We start from the raw sequence: 16,257 nt of genomic DNA, 5'->3' as shown, positions 1-16,257 counted from the left end.
TTACATTTTCCCCCTTTTGAATTCATATGTGAAGTGTTTTCTTGTTCATTAAAAAAACCCAAAAAACCCCACTGTCCACTATGGACCTCCTTTGTTATTAAATCATATTAAGAAACAAAGTGGGGGCAGGCCGGGTTGCCAAGTGGTTCGCGCACTCTGCTTCTGCGGCCCAGGGTTTTGCTGGTTCGGATCCTGGGCGTGGACATGGCACCACTCATCAGGCCATGCTGAGGGGGCATCCCACATAGCACAATCAGAAGGACCTACAACTAGAATATACAACTATATACTCAGGGACTTTGGGGAGAAAAAGCAGAAGAATAAAAAAAAGATTGGCAGATTGGCAACAGTTGTTAGCTCAGGTGCTAATGTGACCAAAAGAAAGCTATCCATATAGCCATAGGGTAAGCAGCTATTGTAATAAGGCTGAAGTAATCACGTAGTAAGATGCCATTCTTGTGTTTTTAATAAGTCAGCACCTCTGTCTTTTATACCCAAATTCAAACCCAAGTTACCTTTCTCACCCATTCCCTGCTGTATACCTGAGTAATAACTATTAGCTTCACGGCAGTCAGGAAGGTGATTTAAGGCCAAGTAAGCTTGTTTCAATATTTGCAGTGGTTCTCAAAGTAGATAATAGAGTTAAATACTGTATCATCACTGAATGAATCAAAATAGTTGTACTGATAACCTGGCAGTAGTTACCTGGGAAAGTTACAGGCTTTCTAATATTCTTTTGTCAGTTTGGCCGTACAGGCATGAGAATGACTTGACCTGTAGCTGGTTGGTCACTACTCTTATTAATCCATATGCTGGTTTAGCCTTTGTCTTATCAACACTGCAAATCTGTTTTCTACCTCTCCCTCCTAACTTCTCCTTCCCACTGTCTTTTCCTTGTGTGCAAACTGATAGATGGTAATAGAAAAAATGGGCAGAGGCTTTGTACTCTAAACTTTGATATAACCAGACCTCTGTTATAGATCTTAATTCCCCCTTAGAGTTTTCACGGAGAGAGAGAAAGTGCCTCATTCCCTTTCCCACCGCCCTGCACAAATACCTAGAGGCAAACAGCCCACTATCCAAAGCTTTTGCTTGCCTCTGAGTGCAACTTTAATCTCCTAAGTAAAGGTGATTCAAGCATAAGATTCCAAAACTTCTGGAGAAGACCAGTTATAAGGGGAATTCTTTTCTAAGAGTTTGAGTTGGTTTTGTAATACTATTCAAATCATCAGTGAAGCCAGCTGTTTGTAATCCATGTGAATTATTTTAATAGTTACGTCAAGATAGTCCATGGCACTAAACAAAAAGCAAGATCATGAACATTAAAGCTGACAGCAGGATTGTGCGTATGAGGTCCACAAACACAATGAATTTAAATCATCTATTCTCATTGATTGCTAATCACACTACAGAGAATAATACAATATTAAAATATATCATCCTCAGTAAATTAATCTTCACTTAGAAATCTGATTGTTACAGGTAAAATATAGCATTTAGAACTTTCATTTAAAAATACAAATTTTATGAAAATTTTAAGAATGGGAATTATAAAAGTCAATGCTAAAGAAAATTCTACTTTCAGATTATGTGTATCTTAAAATACTATGAAAAATATTCTTTATTCTGAAAACAATGTCAGGAAGGAATACCTGAGTTCCTCTAAAACCACTAGTTCTAGTTATCCAATTGCTGTTTTGGTAAGATTAACAAGAAAACACATTTACAATTTAACACTGCAATGACCTGTTAAACAGGATAGAATAAATGTTGCATATGCATTAGGTTGAAGATTACTTATATATTTTTTTAAACATAGGATTCTTTCATTTAATCTTTTGATAAATTGGACTATACATTTATGTCTTCTTATAATATTCTAAAACCATTTTGAAACATTTTCCTTAATTTCTAGCACTGAAAATCCATTGTAATGTCTTTAACAATAGTTACTTTAACCAAAAGAAATTAGTGTTTTGTGGTCTTAATAGTTTGTACAACTTAATATATTTGAAGGTGTGATGAAGTGGCTCCATCTTTCCATTTGTTTATATGGTCTGAAATCACAGTTCTGCACAGCGGACATGTTTTCTCTCTGTTAAACCATAACGTAATGCATTCTTCACAAAATATATGCTGTAAAGGAATTAAGAACTAGATTTTATACTTGGTAACATTTTAACTTTAAATTCATCACACTGCAGAGAATCATACTCTTTACAGCTAAAAGGGATTTTGGAGATCACTAAACCCTTCATTTTACAAGTAAGAAAACATAGAAAGTATGGCATTCAAGAACACAAAGAGTGTGTTAGTGGTAGAGCCACTAGTGTTCTTTTGACTGTACTATCCATTTAACCACTTTTAATAAAATACAAGCCATCCCTAGGTGATAACTTTAAGATCAAGGATAATGGATTAATGAAGTCTTTGAGACTGCCAAAAAATCTAGGAAAGGTCCTTATACAATTCAATAACAAATGCTGATATTCTAAAAGACTAGCATCTAATTATTAAAAATGGCCTGTTTTCCACTTGCTTTGGTTTCCAATCTGCTATATGAATTATTTTTCCACTTCATACACTCTGCATAAAAATCATTAGAACATAAGGGACAAGATTTAGCTAATCTACCAAGTCCCTAATTACAGTAATAAATTACTAGTATGTGCCTTGAATGCTACTTTCTGCTAAGCATTGTAGAATTTTTTTTTCCTTGTAACTAATGTAAGTCAAGGAGAAGTGCTTTATTTAGGTTTCTTAAAAATATAATTACCTGACAGATGAGAAGAATTGGCTTTTGAAATTCAGCTTGACATATTGAACAAATATCATCCACATCTGAACACTGTCTCTTGCTGGCAGCCACTCCATAAGTCTATGAAGATAAGAAGTTCTGTTCATCTGCAAATTTCTTTCTTTCCTGTTCCTCAAATACATAGGTGATGCCATTTTTCTCAATCTCCCTGGAACTAGGCATTTGAAAACTCTCCCGAAGAACATAAACATTTCAAAGCTGAACTACGTATCCAGAACTACGTTTTGATGGACTGCATCAAGGTGAACTTATTAAATAATACATAATAGGATCTTGGAAGATTATTAGATTCAGTGCATTCCTAAATAATGATAGTGCTTCAGATTCAACTGGCTTAAGAGACTGAGCAATCTAAAATATAACTAAGTAATATAAAATCTATATTCATGTATTATGTGACCCAGTATTGTCAAATTAAGCCTGTTTATTACCTACGGCAGTGGTTCCAAAAAGTCAAACCACAGCTTGGCTGGCTGAATTAACTCATGTGGAGAAACTGCTTTAAAAATAGACTGCTGTGCTCCACACTGGAGATTAAGTCAATAGGTCCAGACATACTGGGATGTGACCCAGGAATCTGTAATTTTTGAAAGCTCTCCAGGTGAGTTCAGTGTGAAAGGTTTAGAGACCACTGAACAGTGTCCTGCCACTAAATCTAAAAATAATTTTTTTTTTTAAAGATTGGCACCTGAGCTAACAGCTGTTGCCAATCTTTTTTTTTTTTTTCCCTGCTTTTTTCTCCCCCAATCCCCCCAGTACATAGTTGTATATTTTAGTTGTGGGTCCTTCTAGTTGGGGCATGTGGGACACTGCCTCAACATGGCCTAATGAGTGGTGCCATGTCCGTGCCCAGGATCCGAACCCTGGGCCGCCAAAGCGGAGCGTGCAAACTTAACCAGTAGGCCACGGGGCTGGCCCCTAAAAATAATTTTAATTATCATCCTTAAAGATCACAAAAGTCAGAGCATAGTACTCAGAAAAAATGATAAAATTTTACAAAGGAACTGCAATTGCAAAATGTAACTTGGGTAGAGTTATACTGTCAAAACTAACTGAACAATAAGCAATCCTTTGAATTTCCTTTTCTTCTAAAGTCCTAAAAAAAGTTTCTGATCTCTTCTAAGATCTTTATAACTTCCTCACCAAAATCAGTAGAATTTAGTTATTAACTAGATGTGACAAAATATTACAAATGAGATCAGCTTTTGGTAGAAATGATGGGGAAAAGGTGGCTGGACAGAAGTAAGAACACCCAGGTTCACTCATGGTAATGACAGCACAGCATGACTTGACTCATCAACCTGAAGTTGTGATCTAAACTTCTTGTACTAAATATCGAGGGTTACAATATCAAACTAAGACTCAAAGGATAAAAATATAAAAATTAAGATTTTTTGAGACTAGTCATATTATAGATTCCAGAAACAAATTGGGATAATGATGATCTTGGTGTGAATTTCCCTTCAGTAAAATGTTATTTAGCAAAGTACACTGCAGATACTCATGCTGACAAGCTTTTAAAATAGTACTCTTGTCTGGCATTTTTCAGGCTCCCTTCAGGTGAAGACTTATCCTCCTGGTGACTGCCTGGCAAAGTTAAGGAACATGTATATACATGTCAAGGACATGTATATATTCCTGAGAGACTCAGGAATAAATCAAAGAGTTTTGATTACTGATATTCTCTCTGCCTCACAGAGAAAGAATATCAAAGTATTTCAGCATAAGCCTTACTAGATTAATGGCTGATACTCAATCAATTGAATAAACTTAACCAAAGCTGAACTCCCAATTTTATTATATCTTGTCTAAAGAAAGAAGTCTGAATAGGATGAAGCAAAACTTATTAGTACATTACTAACTTTATCTTAGGGGAAGGGTGCCCTGATCAGTTAGTTTGGTATACTTTGTAGATACAATCCATTTTTTTAAACATACATTTTTGTCAGATCCCCTGAGTCCTGACCAAGTAACTGTTAAGTACCTAATGGACTGCAAAGCTGAGGATCAAACTGTAATATCTGGTGGCCACACCTAAGTACTGAGAAACTTTGAGGCTACTAAATAGCAAAAAGCTGATGGTACCTTTCTCTGCCATTTGTAACATCAGTAGAATCATGTAATAATCAAGTTTATAATTGACACTGGAGTCTCAATTGTTAAATTCCATGCCGTGAACTTATCTGTGCATAAAGAATTGAGTATTGGTGGGAAAAATTTTCCAGTAAGAAAATTTCAAGGGACATAATTTTTGGTAATGAGCTTTTTTCATATAAATAAATTACAGTGGAGGCACTTTCACAGAAGCTGAATAAGGAGTTAAGAGATATACACAAAGCCACTATTTATTGATTAAAAAAGGAAGAGGAACAAAAGTTCATGACAATATTTTTAAGGGAATGTTTATAAACTCTTAAGACTGTCCAGTGATTGGAAGGGGTAAGAGAGACATTCAAATACATGAGCACTGCATTAACTTATCAGGTGGTTGTCAATGTGCAAGAAACTGATCATAGAAATAAAACTCCAAAATCATTATCAAAGCCCCAAATGCCAAAGTAGTAGAAAAGTTTTTTTAAAAAATCAAGTAGTTATGAAATCCACACTTGTAAAATTGCTAAAATAAAAAAATTTTATAACAAAGAGGTAAAAAGTGTTTTTCCATAACTGATAAAACATACTTACTGGTCGTGTAAAAAATATTCTCAAAACCCGTCTGAAAGTTCTTAGATGTCCAAAAAAGTCCAAAAGCTGAAAGAGGAAATAAACAAGAGATAATTCATTAATTTAAAGAGCCCTATCTGCTAAACCTAGAGATCAAAGCTAAAATCTAATAGCATATACTGATAGTAACTTAATGCTCATTGCATATCACAATTAATCATTTCACTTTCAATACATTTAAAATCCAATTATGGAATATTTTACTCAATTTATAGATTTCAGTTAACTCTTAACCAAAATGAAGTACATGTGAATACCTCGAATCACAATTTAGTCAAGACAAATATAAACTTATCTATGTGAAAGACAAGGCAATTTTACCTGGTTCACATGTTCTCAGCACATTTAGATTTTAAAGTTTCATAAAGTAATTCAGTTGAGGGAAGCAGGCATAGAGACAACAGGACAAGCTACTCCACTAATTTGGGAATTATGTGTGTGACAGATGCTATTGTTCGGAATGGGTATGTTCTATTCTACTTGTTCCCCCCCTTTAGATAACCCATACTTTGTGGAGGTCCACTCCCCTAATAAAATCTGAGAACCACTGGATTAGGATAAAGATATATATTTCTATTTCTCCATTTGTAAGTAGATACAGAACCTCCTATTACTTCAAACGAGTGATATGAAGATAAACTACAAAACAGTTAAAGAGAAAAGCAGTAGTATGTAAAATCTATAATCATCATATGAATCATTATGCATGACAAGATTTATAACGTTACCTACTTTTAGTATGAGGTAGAGTAAAGCCAGCAATATCCCAAGACTCCATCTAGTTACATTACCAAACTCCCCATAGCTTATAAGGTAACGAAACCAAACTGGTATGGGAACAAAAGTTCGGTAATACTGACATAATTCTTCTAAAAGCATATACCAGTAACCCTAAAAAGGAAGGGGAGAGAAAACAAATAGAGCTACCCAAGGTATTTATATACAGAGCACAAATACTTCATATTGGATTGAGAACACAGTATATGAATAAGACAGGTAACTAAAATTATTCTTCATAATGGTTTTCACAGACTTTCTAAAGAATGACATAGTGAAATGTTTTATGTATACAAGTAAAACATATATCTTTGTCTTTGCTGATCACAAAATTTATATTAAAATTTTTATTAAATATGGGAAAAACACTGAATAACTCCATACCATCAGTTATCAATTACCAATTGATAATACCCTAGAGAAGTAAAGAAGTACAAATCTAAATATTTTTCCATATATGATGTGGGGACTGATTTTTAGATTATTCTGAAGCAAATATAATTCTGATTTTATTGGAATAGATTAATATTTAGGGTCAAGTCTTTGAGCAAGTGGTTGCCAGTGTGAAATAATAAAATTAGGTTATTTAGCAAACTGAAAAGTTACAAAAGGAGTCATTTAAATGAAGACTAAGTAGCATTAATATGATTGGCTAACATCGTTCCAATAAAACATATTAGTTTCTTACCTTGGATTTAAAAGGCATGATGAAAGAAGGCACCAATAAAATAAGGCATTTTAAGCCCATGAAGAGGAATTTGAGAATGAAGTCTGTAATTCCAACAATCCAGAGTACTTCCCAGAAGTTCGAATGGTCCAAAGTAGGATTCAAAAAAATTAAGCTACCAAGAGAAAAATATCAAAACTTACTAGAGCAACACACAAAGGTAAAATACTGATAGGGGTTTTAAATTTGCTACCAAATATTTTACTTTATTTGATGTGTAGAAAATATGAGTTTGGCAAGATGTTAGAGTTCACATAAATAGAATGGAAGACCATTTTGCTTAAAGAGATTTTAATGTTTGAATTTCAGATCTTTCCTCCATAGAATAAAGAAAAAGAACAGTCTTCCTTAACTTGTCAAGGTTGATACCTTTCTAGCCTATAATCTAAAAAATTCACTAAAACTAGACATCTGCCGTTCTCTCCTCAACCACCTTCAATCAGGATTCTGTCTCCTTCCTCTACTGAATTCCTTGTCAAGATCACCACATCCTTCATCTTCCCTCCCTGAATTATTTTCTTCCTAGACTTCTGAACCACCCTTTCCTAGTGTTCTCATATGGTGGTTCCTTCTTAGTTTCCTTTGCTGCTGCTCCTCTAATCGTGGGCCTGTCCAGTCCTGGACCCTCTTCTCCGTCTATACTTTCTTTCCCTGGTTAGTCTTGTTGAGTCCTCTGGTTTTTAAATATTAACCATATGCCGATAACACCAAAATTTATAACCGTAATCTCTACTCTGAGCTCATGACATAGATCTGTAATCACTTTCTTAGCAGTTCTACATAGCTTCTTAAACTTAACATATTCAAAACAAAATTATTGAGTTTCCTCTCAAAACCAGCCCAGTCAAATGCTGCTACCATCTAGCCAGTTGCTTAGACTAAAAACCCAGGGGTCATCCTTGATTCTTCTCCCTTCACCCACCACCTACCTATTCCACCCACCCAATCCAATCCAAGTGGTGTTGGCTCCACCTACAAACTATATCCCAGATTTGTCCACATCTCTCTAACTCCTCTGAAACCAGGACTTCTAATCTGATTAAAGTCAAAAACTCAGAACATTTCCATCTGACATGGAAACTTAGTAACTACTGTCCTACAGCAAGTCTTCTCCTTACTAGGAGAAACAAGATCAGGTGTTCTCATCACACACACACACACAAAGGTAACCAAGGGAGGTGACAGATATGCTTGATTGTGGAATCATCTCACAATGTATACATATATCAAAACATCATGTATATATCTTAAATATATATGATTTTTATTTATCAAAAATAAAAAACAATAAAAGACCAACAACAACAACCTAATGGTACTTAATAATGATTGATTGTATAAGTGAAAATTTAATATCAAAAATTAAATATTTATTGAGCACCTGCTAGGAGCCAAGGCACTGGGTATACAACTCTGAATAAGTCACTTACCCCTCTCAATCTTGGAAGAAGGCGGATAGGTAAAAATTGAACTCTAACAATAGGTATGCACAAGTAATATATATGTGTGTGAAATGCTACGGAATATATGATTACATAAAAAATGTGATTGTGTACTTGGACCTCTAATTACCTGTGATAAAGTGACTGAGAATGAAAGGTGTAATATAAAAGAACAGAAGATCCTGCTAAGAATACCAGTAACCAAGCACACTGAATCTTTGAGCACCTTTCCTGAAAAATAAACAATTTTATAATTTATTTTGAGTTACGCCAGAGTTTTAAATATCAGTAAACTATTTACTTTAATGACTAATTAACTTAGAACATTTTAATAGATTAATCTTAATAAAAACATAGAATACCTGTTAAATTGCACATATCACACTATTTTATATATCTTTAGCAAACAAAACAGAACTCCAACAGATTTTTTAAATGCAAGTTTCTTCATTGTATAAAAACATTACCTATGTTTCAAAGAAGCCAAATCTTCTACAAGCTGACATAAAGGACCCACCCAAATGCAAACTTTACCTCTGCAGCTCCCTATTTTTGCCTCCCCGAAAAAACAGAATTTTTAAAAATGCATTTATCAGGGTTTGTAAGTATAATTTTTAAAATTCTCAGACCATTAAATAAGAATTTAATAAAGTAATTTGTTTTTAACTTCACTTTTAAAATTAAATTTTAATTACTAATTTTTAATTGAAAGTGTTACTAGTTTTAAACCCTAAATTAAATTTTGATTGTTCTAACTAGAAATTTCCAGGTCAGAATGCATGATTCTTTACACAGATATAGCCCTTTAAAGTTGCTTGAAGGTGAAATTTTATAAACATACCCTATTTTTCTCAATAATTTATATGAATAGGACTCTTATAATTTATGTTATGGAAAAACTTTTTGGGTTTAATTTTCTTTAAGAGATCTAAATAGTTCAATATCCATTTATTCAATGTACTTTTTTTTTTTTAAGATTTTATTTTTCCTTTTTCTCCCCAAAGTCCCCTGTACATAGTTGCATATTTTTTAGTTGTGGGTCCTTCTAGTTGGGGCATGTGGGATGCCACCTCAGCATGGCTTGATACTGGTGCCACAGCTGCGCCCAGGATCTGAACTGGCAAAACCCTGGGCTGCCGAAGTGGAGCGTGCAAACTTAACCACTCGGCCATGGGGCCAGCCCCTCAATGTACATTTTTTAAAACTATTTTAAACCTAAGAGTGCAACAGTTGAAGTTTTCAATGATTATATTAGTATGGTCAAATTAACTCATAAAACATGAAAGCACTTGACAAATCAGATCAAATAGTGCATTCTAAACCTTTTAATCCCTCTGTCTCGTTTTTCTTTATCAGGAACCCAACATACATTGAAAGTAAGGTGAAACAATCAGCATTAGGACATTTATATAAAATTTAATATATCATGGATGTTACAATATATATATTTAAATTTGTCAAATAAACTGTCTTAATTCCTATTTCTCTCAAAAGTGAGTATATAATTCTACAGAGAGAAACATTTAATGATTTTTTAGTTGATTATTGTACTTACTCTTAGAAAAACCTGATTTACAATGCTTTTGTTTGCATACATAAAAGTTGTAAGCAGCCCAATTCCAAGAGAAATTCCTGTTAGAAAATAAGTTCCAGTTAATTGAAAGAAAAATATCAGTTAACACAATGACACGAATTTAAAGGAAACATATACAATTTTAAAAGCTAAGGGAAAATAAGTAACTGAAATACATAGGTTAGATTACCAATAAAGAAAGAAAATTGAATTTACAAATGAAACAACTCAGTGTTTTATTATACTCTACCTGTTATATGCTGCATAACAAGTTTGACACTCAGAATCAAAATATATGGAAGACTTTTTTGCAACCACTTGAAGAGATACCGGAATTCTGAGACGGAGCTACTACCATGATCTCCAGACTCCGTGGCAGTCTCATCAGGCTGCCTGGCTTCATTGTGGGAGTGACTCCGTAAGCGACTATGTACACATCCATGGGTACGGCTATGGACACCTGACCTTATATTTCTGGAGCCTGGATTTTCAGCACATTCTTTAGGGATGGAGTTTATCTGGAGATGAACATCTCCAGAATGAAGACAAGAACCTTCTGTCAATCTTGTATGGGCACACTGGGAGGCTGAGGCATCCTCACTGCCTGCAGCTCCTGGAGGACTGTGCAGTTGGCTACAGTTGGCTTGCATGACCTTTGAATACTTTTTCTGTGATCCAGATTTCTTTGCTTTAGGGTTCTGTCTCCTAAAAATCAAAGAGCAGAACATATTCTAAGTAAACAGTTAAATACAGGCAATATATTGCTCACTAGGAATCCTTTATTCACTAAAGGAGAGGCTGATAATCACAGATGAATTATTTTCTGGTTTTCTGTCACTTATTACTGGACTCCCTCCTCCTTCCTTAATGCCAAGGCTCTGCTGTTCTAAACAAACTATCTTTAGGGAACACCTGCTACAAAAAAAAGTTCAGCTTCTGATGCCTCCAGTTCTCTAATGACAGAAGGAATCAGCAAAGTAGTCAAAGTATGGGTGCCTAGCAGATGTTAATAATTTGAGTACTAGTACTCATTCATACTTCAGTACAGTTACTTGCCCAACTGGAGCGGTTTCATCTCTGATGTAGATTCTACATTTCATAAAAGCAAGTCAGTATTTTTTAAAGCTTGGAAAGGCTGGGAAGAAAAAAACTAACTCTTAATGCCTTATGTATAATCATGGAGAACTAATAAACATTTCATTTAAGTGACCTACAAATTTCGTTTGATGCTCAAACAGCTTTCCCAAAGATAATAAAAAGGTTTCCAATAATTAATACCCGCCCCCCAAAAGAATGTTACCTAACTACCTTTAAAATAGGGAAATTTGGGGAGTCACCACGTAATTGCTAGGTGACTCTCTGGTTTGAATAAGGATAGTTACATAGTCTGCCCATTAAAAATGCCACCATCGGTTGGGGGGGGGGGTGGCGAGGAAAGAGAATACTGGCAGGAAGGATCCCTAAATGACCAGTGTGGGCAGCCGTCAAGGATGCCACAGTCGGGATCCCAGTTGAGGAAACGCAGACCTTATCCCCGACTGCCGGTTCTGGGGGAGGAAGCCAGGGTTAACATCAGGACATGTTCTGTGTCATTCTATTTCATTCGTGCGTTTGAATGTTTTTTTCAGTGACTGTACGGCAGTTTGGTTTTTAGTGCCTTTCAATTAAAGGCATTCACCGATGCTCCGACGCCACGCGTGCTACGTATTTCCTCAAACCTCTGAAGACCGACGTCGGACGGGACAGTTTCAGTATCTTTTCCATCAATAAAAATATAGAATCCTCCCTCTTTCCTCCATGCACGAGCAAGAAAAGGGAGAAAAAAGGAAGAAAAGTAAACGCAAACAACGCTTCCGGAATCCCTAGGACAGTTTTCCACCCACGTTCGAGCTTCAAGTGCCTCAGTTATTCTCCCCAGAGCCCATCCGCAGCGGCCCCTCGCCCCCTCCGCCCGCTTCCCCCAGGCCTGACCTCTCATGATGAGCGGACCGACACCTCGGCAGCGGCTGCAGGAACAGCGAGAGACGCCAGCACAAGGCCTTCAGTCAGGGCCATCACCTTCAAATGCCAGTACCGGCAACTCCGGCCCAGCTTGGTGGTGGTGGTGGTGGCGGTGGCAGTGGTGGCGGCGGCGGCGCGCGCGACCCGGACGTCCTCACGCGCGCGTGCCCGCCCCTCGCGACGCGCAGAGGGATGGGCTGCGACGACGGTGCCGCGCGGGCGCGAGGCCGCCTGGGCGAGCTGGCTGGGGGCGGAGAGTGGGCTGTGCTTGAGAACGGCCTGCCGGCGTCTGCCTTAAACCACAAGCCGCCGTCACGTATGTGCTTATGTATGTGAAATCCGCCACACGCCTCAGAGCTGAACGTTTTGGGGTTAAATGTTTTGGCTTCGAGAACCTGCCTTCAGAGGAGGGGCCTGAAGTTGGAGTCTGTCCTGTCCCCGCCCCCGGCTCGCCCAGCAGGGTCCTGGGCAGCTTCCCCGCGGAGGCTGCCCATCCCCCTGGTCGCGATTCGCCCTCATCTGCCGGGACCGACTTGGAGGAGCCAAGTTGATGAGGGGTTCGGCGCGTCTCTGGAAACGCGGGGCTGGGCGGGGCGAGAGCGTTCGGGTTTCCGCGTTCGGGTTTCGCGAGCTTAACTCCCTACCCACTTATGGCTGGGTGGTGAAGTTTTAACTGAACTGAGTTTTCATTACAATCCTCAAGTTGCACTGTGTGAACTAGGCCCTGGCAAAACCTGAGATTGGAAGCAAAGAGAAGTAAGGAAGAGTTTAGGTGGAGGTGGAAGTAGAAGTTAGATTTTAAAAACCCTCTTGTACGGGGTATAGGGAACCCTGTACTATCTTGGTTATAATACTGTTAACCTAAAACTGTTCTAAAATAAAAAGTTAAGAAAAAGTTTAAACAAAACAGGAGACAAAAACCCTGCCTCTTCATCCCCTGCCAAAATAGATTTTAAATGATACTAAATGTATTCCATAAATCTCCCCCATCCACCACAACCGCCAATAGCCTTTCCATTATGAACCACAAGCTTTTTTACCTTTGATAGAAATTGACGTCAAGTAAATACTGCCTGATAGTCTGCCTACAGTTCTTGAAATTATTCCATGTCATTTCGACCAAACTAACTTGGGCGAGGGATCCAGTCTTTCCTGACTAGAGAGGATAAATTTGCATAGATATGCACACATGTGTCAGTTGAATGAATACCTTGTGAAAAAAGCGATACTTTGTCTTTTTGGTAGTCACTTCCTGATTTAAAACCATTCACAACTTTGCCCAAGTTAGTTTGCTGGCGTGTTATTTTGGAGGCTCCTTAACCATGAAATTGTTTGCACCTTCTTTTCTCCTATATCACAACCGGAATCTACTGTTTAATCTCAATTATCCACTTAGAGGCTGTACTTAAATCAGATTAGTTCTATTACTAAACCATTTCCCTTGGTTAGAAAGGCACTCCCTACCGCCCCGCCTCCGGAAAACCGGTATTAGATCTGCTTCGCACTATCCATTAAAATGCTCGCTTTTTTTTATCTATTCCTAAGTTTCCATGAGCTTGACTAATGTAAGTCTTCCTGACAAATTAGGTTTCTGGGTCAGTAAGCTGTCTTAGTATGTTTGGGCGGCAGACTGGGTGGCTTATAAACAACAAACTTCTCACAGTTCAGGAGTCTGGGAAGTCCAAGATCAAGGCTCCAGCAGGTTTGTTGTCTGGTGAGTACCTGCTTCCTGCTTCATAGATAAACAGTGTCTTCTCAGCTGTGTCCTCACCTGGTGGAAGGGTGGAGGAAGCTGTTTGGAATCTCTTTTATAAAGGTAGCGATGTCCAACCCACCCCCCCCCCCCCCCACGCCCTCGCCTCCCACCCCTACTCCTAATGCCATCACACTGGGGGTTAGGATTTCACCATATGAATTTGGGGACACAAACATTCAGTCTGTAACAAAGGCTGAGGGCCATGCTCAGGACTGGAGTGAGTTTTTCAAGGAGACTTATTTGTATATCTTTTACCATTCCAACTACAACATGGATAATTTTGTTTTAAACTTTAAAATATATGGGAATTTAGGAAACAGAAAAAAGAGACTCAATCTCAGATGTTCAAGCTACAGCCACAATGGGGCATCAGTATGTTTTAGTACATTGATAATTTTATTACATTTGGTACATTTGTAAATTTAGTACTTTTATCCACCTTAATGTAATGTTTAAAGTCTCATTTTAATATATTCATAACATAAATTGAAGGTATTTTGGTGCGTATTGAAAGTTTATTAGTACACTTGGAACTGCATTCCACGCAAGTAACTTGACAGAAAAGTAGCATTTGAAGAAGTAGAGTACTGAGTTGATGACAAGATTTGACAGTGACAGACTTACCTGATAAATTTTCTTTCTACTGGCATCTGGAATGTTGGAAATGAACATTTTAATTGATTGATTCCAAAAGCATTTGCCGAGTACTTACTAAGAGTCAAGGTACTAGATGTTGGAGAATAGACATTAAAAAAGACATAATCCCCATCCCACAGTGAAATAAGTTGTTAGATCTCCAAACAAATAATTATAGTATGTTGGACTAAACACTATAATTGAAGGTTGTATGAGATGCAGTGAAAGCAAGAAGTGGGAGCATTTAACTATGTCAGGCAAAAAATGCTTCATCAAATTTGTGGCATTTGAGATGTAGCTTGAAGAATAAGTTGAAATTTGCCAGGACACAAGCAGTAATAGCACTTGCCAGATAGAAACAACATTAAGTGGAAAGTTGTAGTATTGAAATACCATGGTCCTTTGAAGGACTTAGTTTTTTGTTTCTGAAAGAGGAGAGTGCATATGAGGGAACAGTAGTAGTAAAAGTAGCTAGAAATGAAAGGGTCTTATTTAGGACTTTATTAGTTTATTCTAATGGCCAAAGGGAAGTTGTTGAGTTTTAAGCAGCAGAGTTATGTGGCCAGATTTGTGTATCCAGAAAATTCGCATGCTAATAGTGTACGGCAATGCAAGCTCAATTAGAAGACTACAGTCATGCATCACTTAACACTGGAATACATTCTGGGAAAGGCGTCATTAGGTGATTTTTTCATTGTGTGAACATCGTCGAGTGTACTTACACAAACCTAGATGGTATTGCCTACTACACACCTAGGCTACATGGTACTAATCCTATAAGACTACCATCGTATATGCAGTCCGTTGTTGACTGAAACGTTATGCAGGACATGACTATATTGTAAGTAGTGGAGGTAGGAGATGAGAAGGTCCTGAACTCCTCAGTGAAGTGGGATTCAAGAGGAAGAATGAGATTGGAGAGATTTAAGGAGATGGAATCAACGGGATTAAGTGTGGTAGATTGTTGCAGTTATGCTCCCTTCTCAAGCCAGTTTTTCACACCTACCTGTATCCATACCCTTGGGTAGTCCCCTCCCAGGCTGACTGACTCATGTGACTTGCTTTGGCCATTGGGATAATAGCATCCTGATCTTGGTAATTTGTGTCATCTTTGTTTTTTTCTTGATTAGTGTGGCTAGAAGTTTATAGGTTTTATTGATATTTTCAATGAAATTTCGTTTCATTTATTTTGGTTTATTTATTTTTCTCTATTGTTTTCCTTTTAAAAATTTTATTGATTTCTGCTCTTTATTATTTCCTTTTTTCTGTTTGCTTTGGATTTAATTTGCTCTTCTTTATCTCATTTCTAAAGGTGGAAGTTTAGAGATTTGAGCTCTTTATTCTCTTCTGGTATAAGCATATAATTTTATACATTTCCCTCTAAGCACTACTTTGGCTGAATCTCATAAATTTTGATATGTTGTATTTTTATTTTAACTCAGTTCAAAATATTTTCTAATTTTTTTTGTGACTTCTTCTTTGACCCATGGGTTATTTAGAAGTGTGTTGTTTAATTTCCAAATATTTGTGATTTTTCCAGATATCTTTCTATTATTGGTTTCTAATTTAATTCTAATATACTCAGAGAACATACTTTTTATCATTTTAATTCTTTTTTTCATTTTATTTATCTTATTTTATTACTTTATTTTTTTGAGGAAGATTACCCCTGAGCTAACTGCTGCCAGTCCTCCTCTTTTTGCTGAGAAAGGATGGGCTAACATCCGTGCCCATCTTCCTCTGCTTTATATGTGGGATGCCTACCACAGCATGGCGTGCTAAGCAGTGCTGTGTCCGAACCTG

At 37.0% G+C, this 16,257-nt stretch overlaps 1 protein-coding gene across 2 annotated transcripts; it reads right to left on the bottom strand.

Annotated features, from left to right (window-relative positions):
- Nucleotides 1-1,244: 1,244 nt before the first annotated feature.
- RNFT1 (ring finger protein, transmembrane 1) lies at nucleotides 1,245-12,634 on the bottom strand. 2 transcript variants are annotated; one of them, XM_044745213.2, is made up of 9 exons: nucleotides 12,033-12,583; nucleotides 10,312-10,766; nucleotides 10,044-10,120; nucleotides 8,619-8,719; nucleotides 7,008-7,161; nucleotides 6,275-6,433; nucleotides 5,504-5,569; nucleotides 2,777-2,878; nucleotides 1,245-2,136 (listed from the first exon to the last, which is right to left on the bottom strand). In XM_044745213.2, exons 2-9 carry the CDS (start codon nucleotides 10,709-10,711, stop codon nucleotides 2,002-2,004), a joined length of 1,194 nt encoding a protein of 397 aa, XP_044601148.1. In that variant the 5' UTR covers nucleotides 10,712-10,766; nucleotides 12,033-12,583; the 3' UTR covers nucleotides 1,245-2,001. The 2 variants fall into 2 exon arrangements, with proteins under 2 accessions (XP_044601148.1, XP_014712442.1); XM_014856956.3 differs by lacking the exon at nucleotides 6,275-6,433 and having other exon boundaries at nucleotides 12,033-12,634.
- Nucleotides 12,635-16,257: the final 3,623 nt, after the last annotated feature.

The sequence above is a fragment of the Equus asinus genome, chromosome 13 (assembly GCF_041296235.1).
Source record: "Equus asinus isolate D_3611 breed Donkey chromosome 13, EquAss-T2T_v2, whole genome shotgun sequence".
In the NCBI taxonomy this organism is placed as follows: Eukaryota; Metazoa; Chordata; class Mammalia; order Perissodactyla; family Equidae; genus Equus; species Equus asinus.
This window is presented reverse-complemented; position numbering and strand designations above follow the sequence as displayed.

Excerpts from the sequence above, each read along its gene's own strand:
- RNFT1 (XM_044745213.2), bottom strand. The coding sequence starts at position 10,711 with ATGCAAGCCAACTGTAGCCAACTGCACAGTCCTCCAGGAGCTGCAGGC. Across the intron at positions 8,720-10,043 it reads TAAATCAGGTTTTTCTAAGA|GAAAGGTGCTCAAAGATTCA; the intron begins GTAAGTACAATA and ends TTTATTTTTCAG. Across the intron at positions 2,137-2,776 it reads CAATTCTTCTCATCTGTCAG|CATATATTTTGTGAAGAATG; the intron begins GTAATTATATTT and ends ATTCCTTTACAG.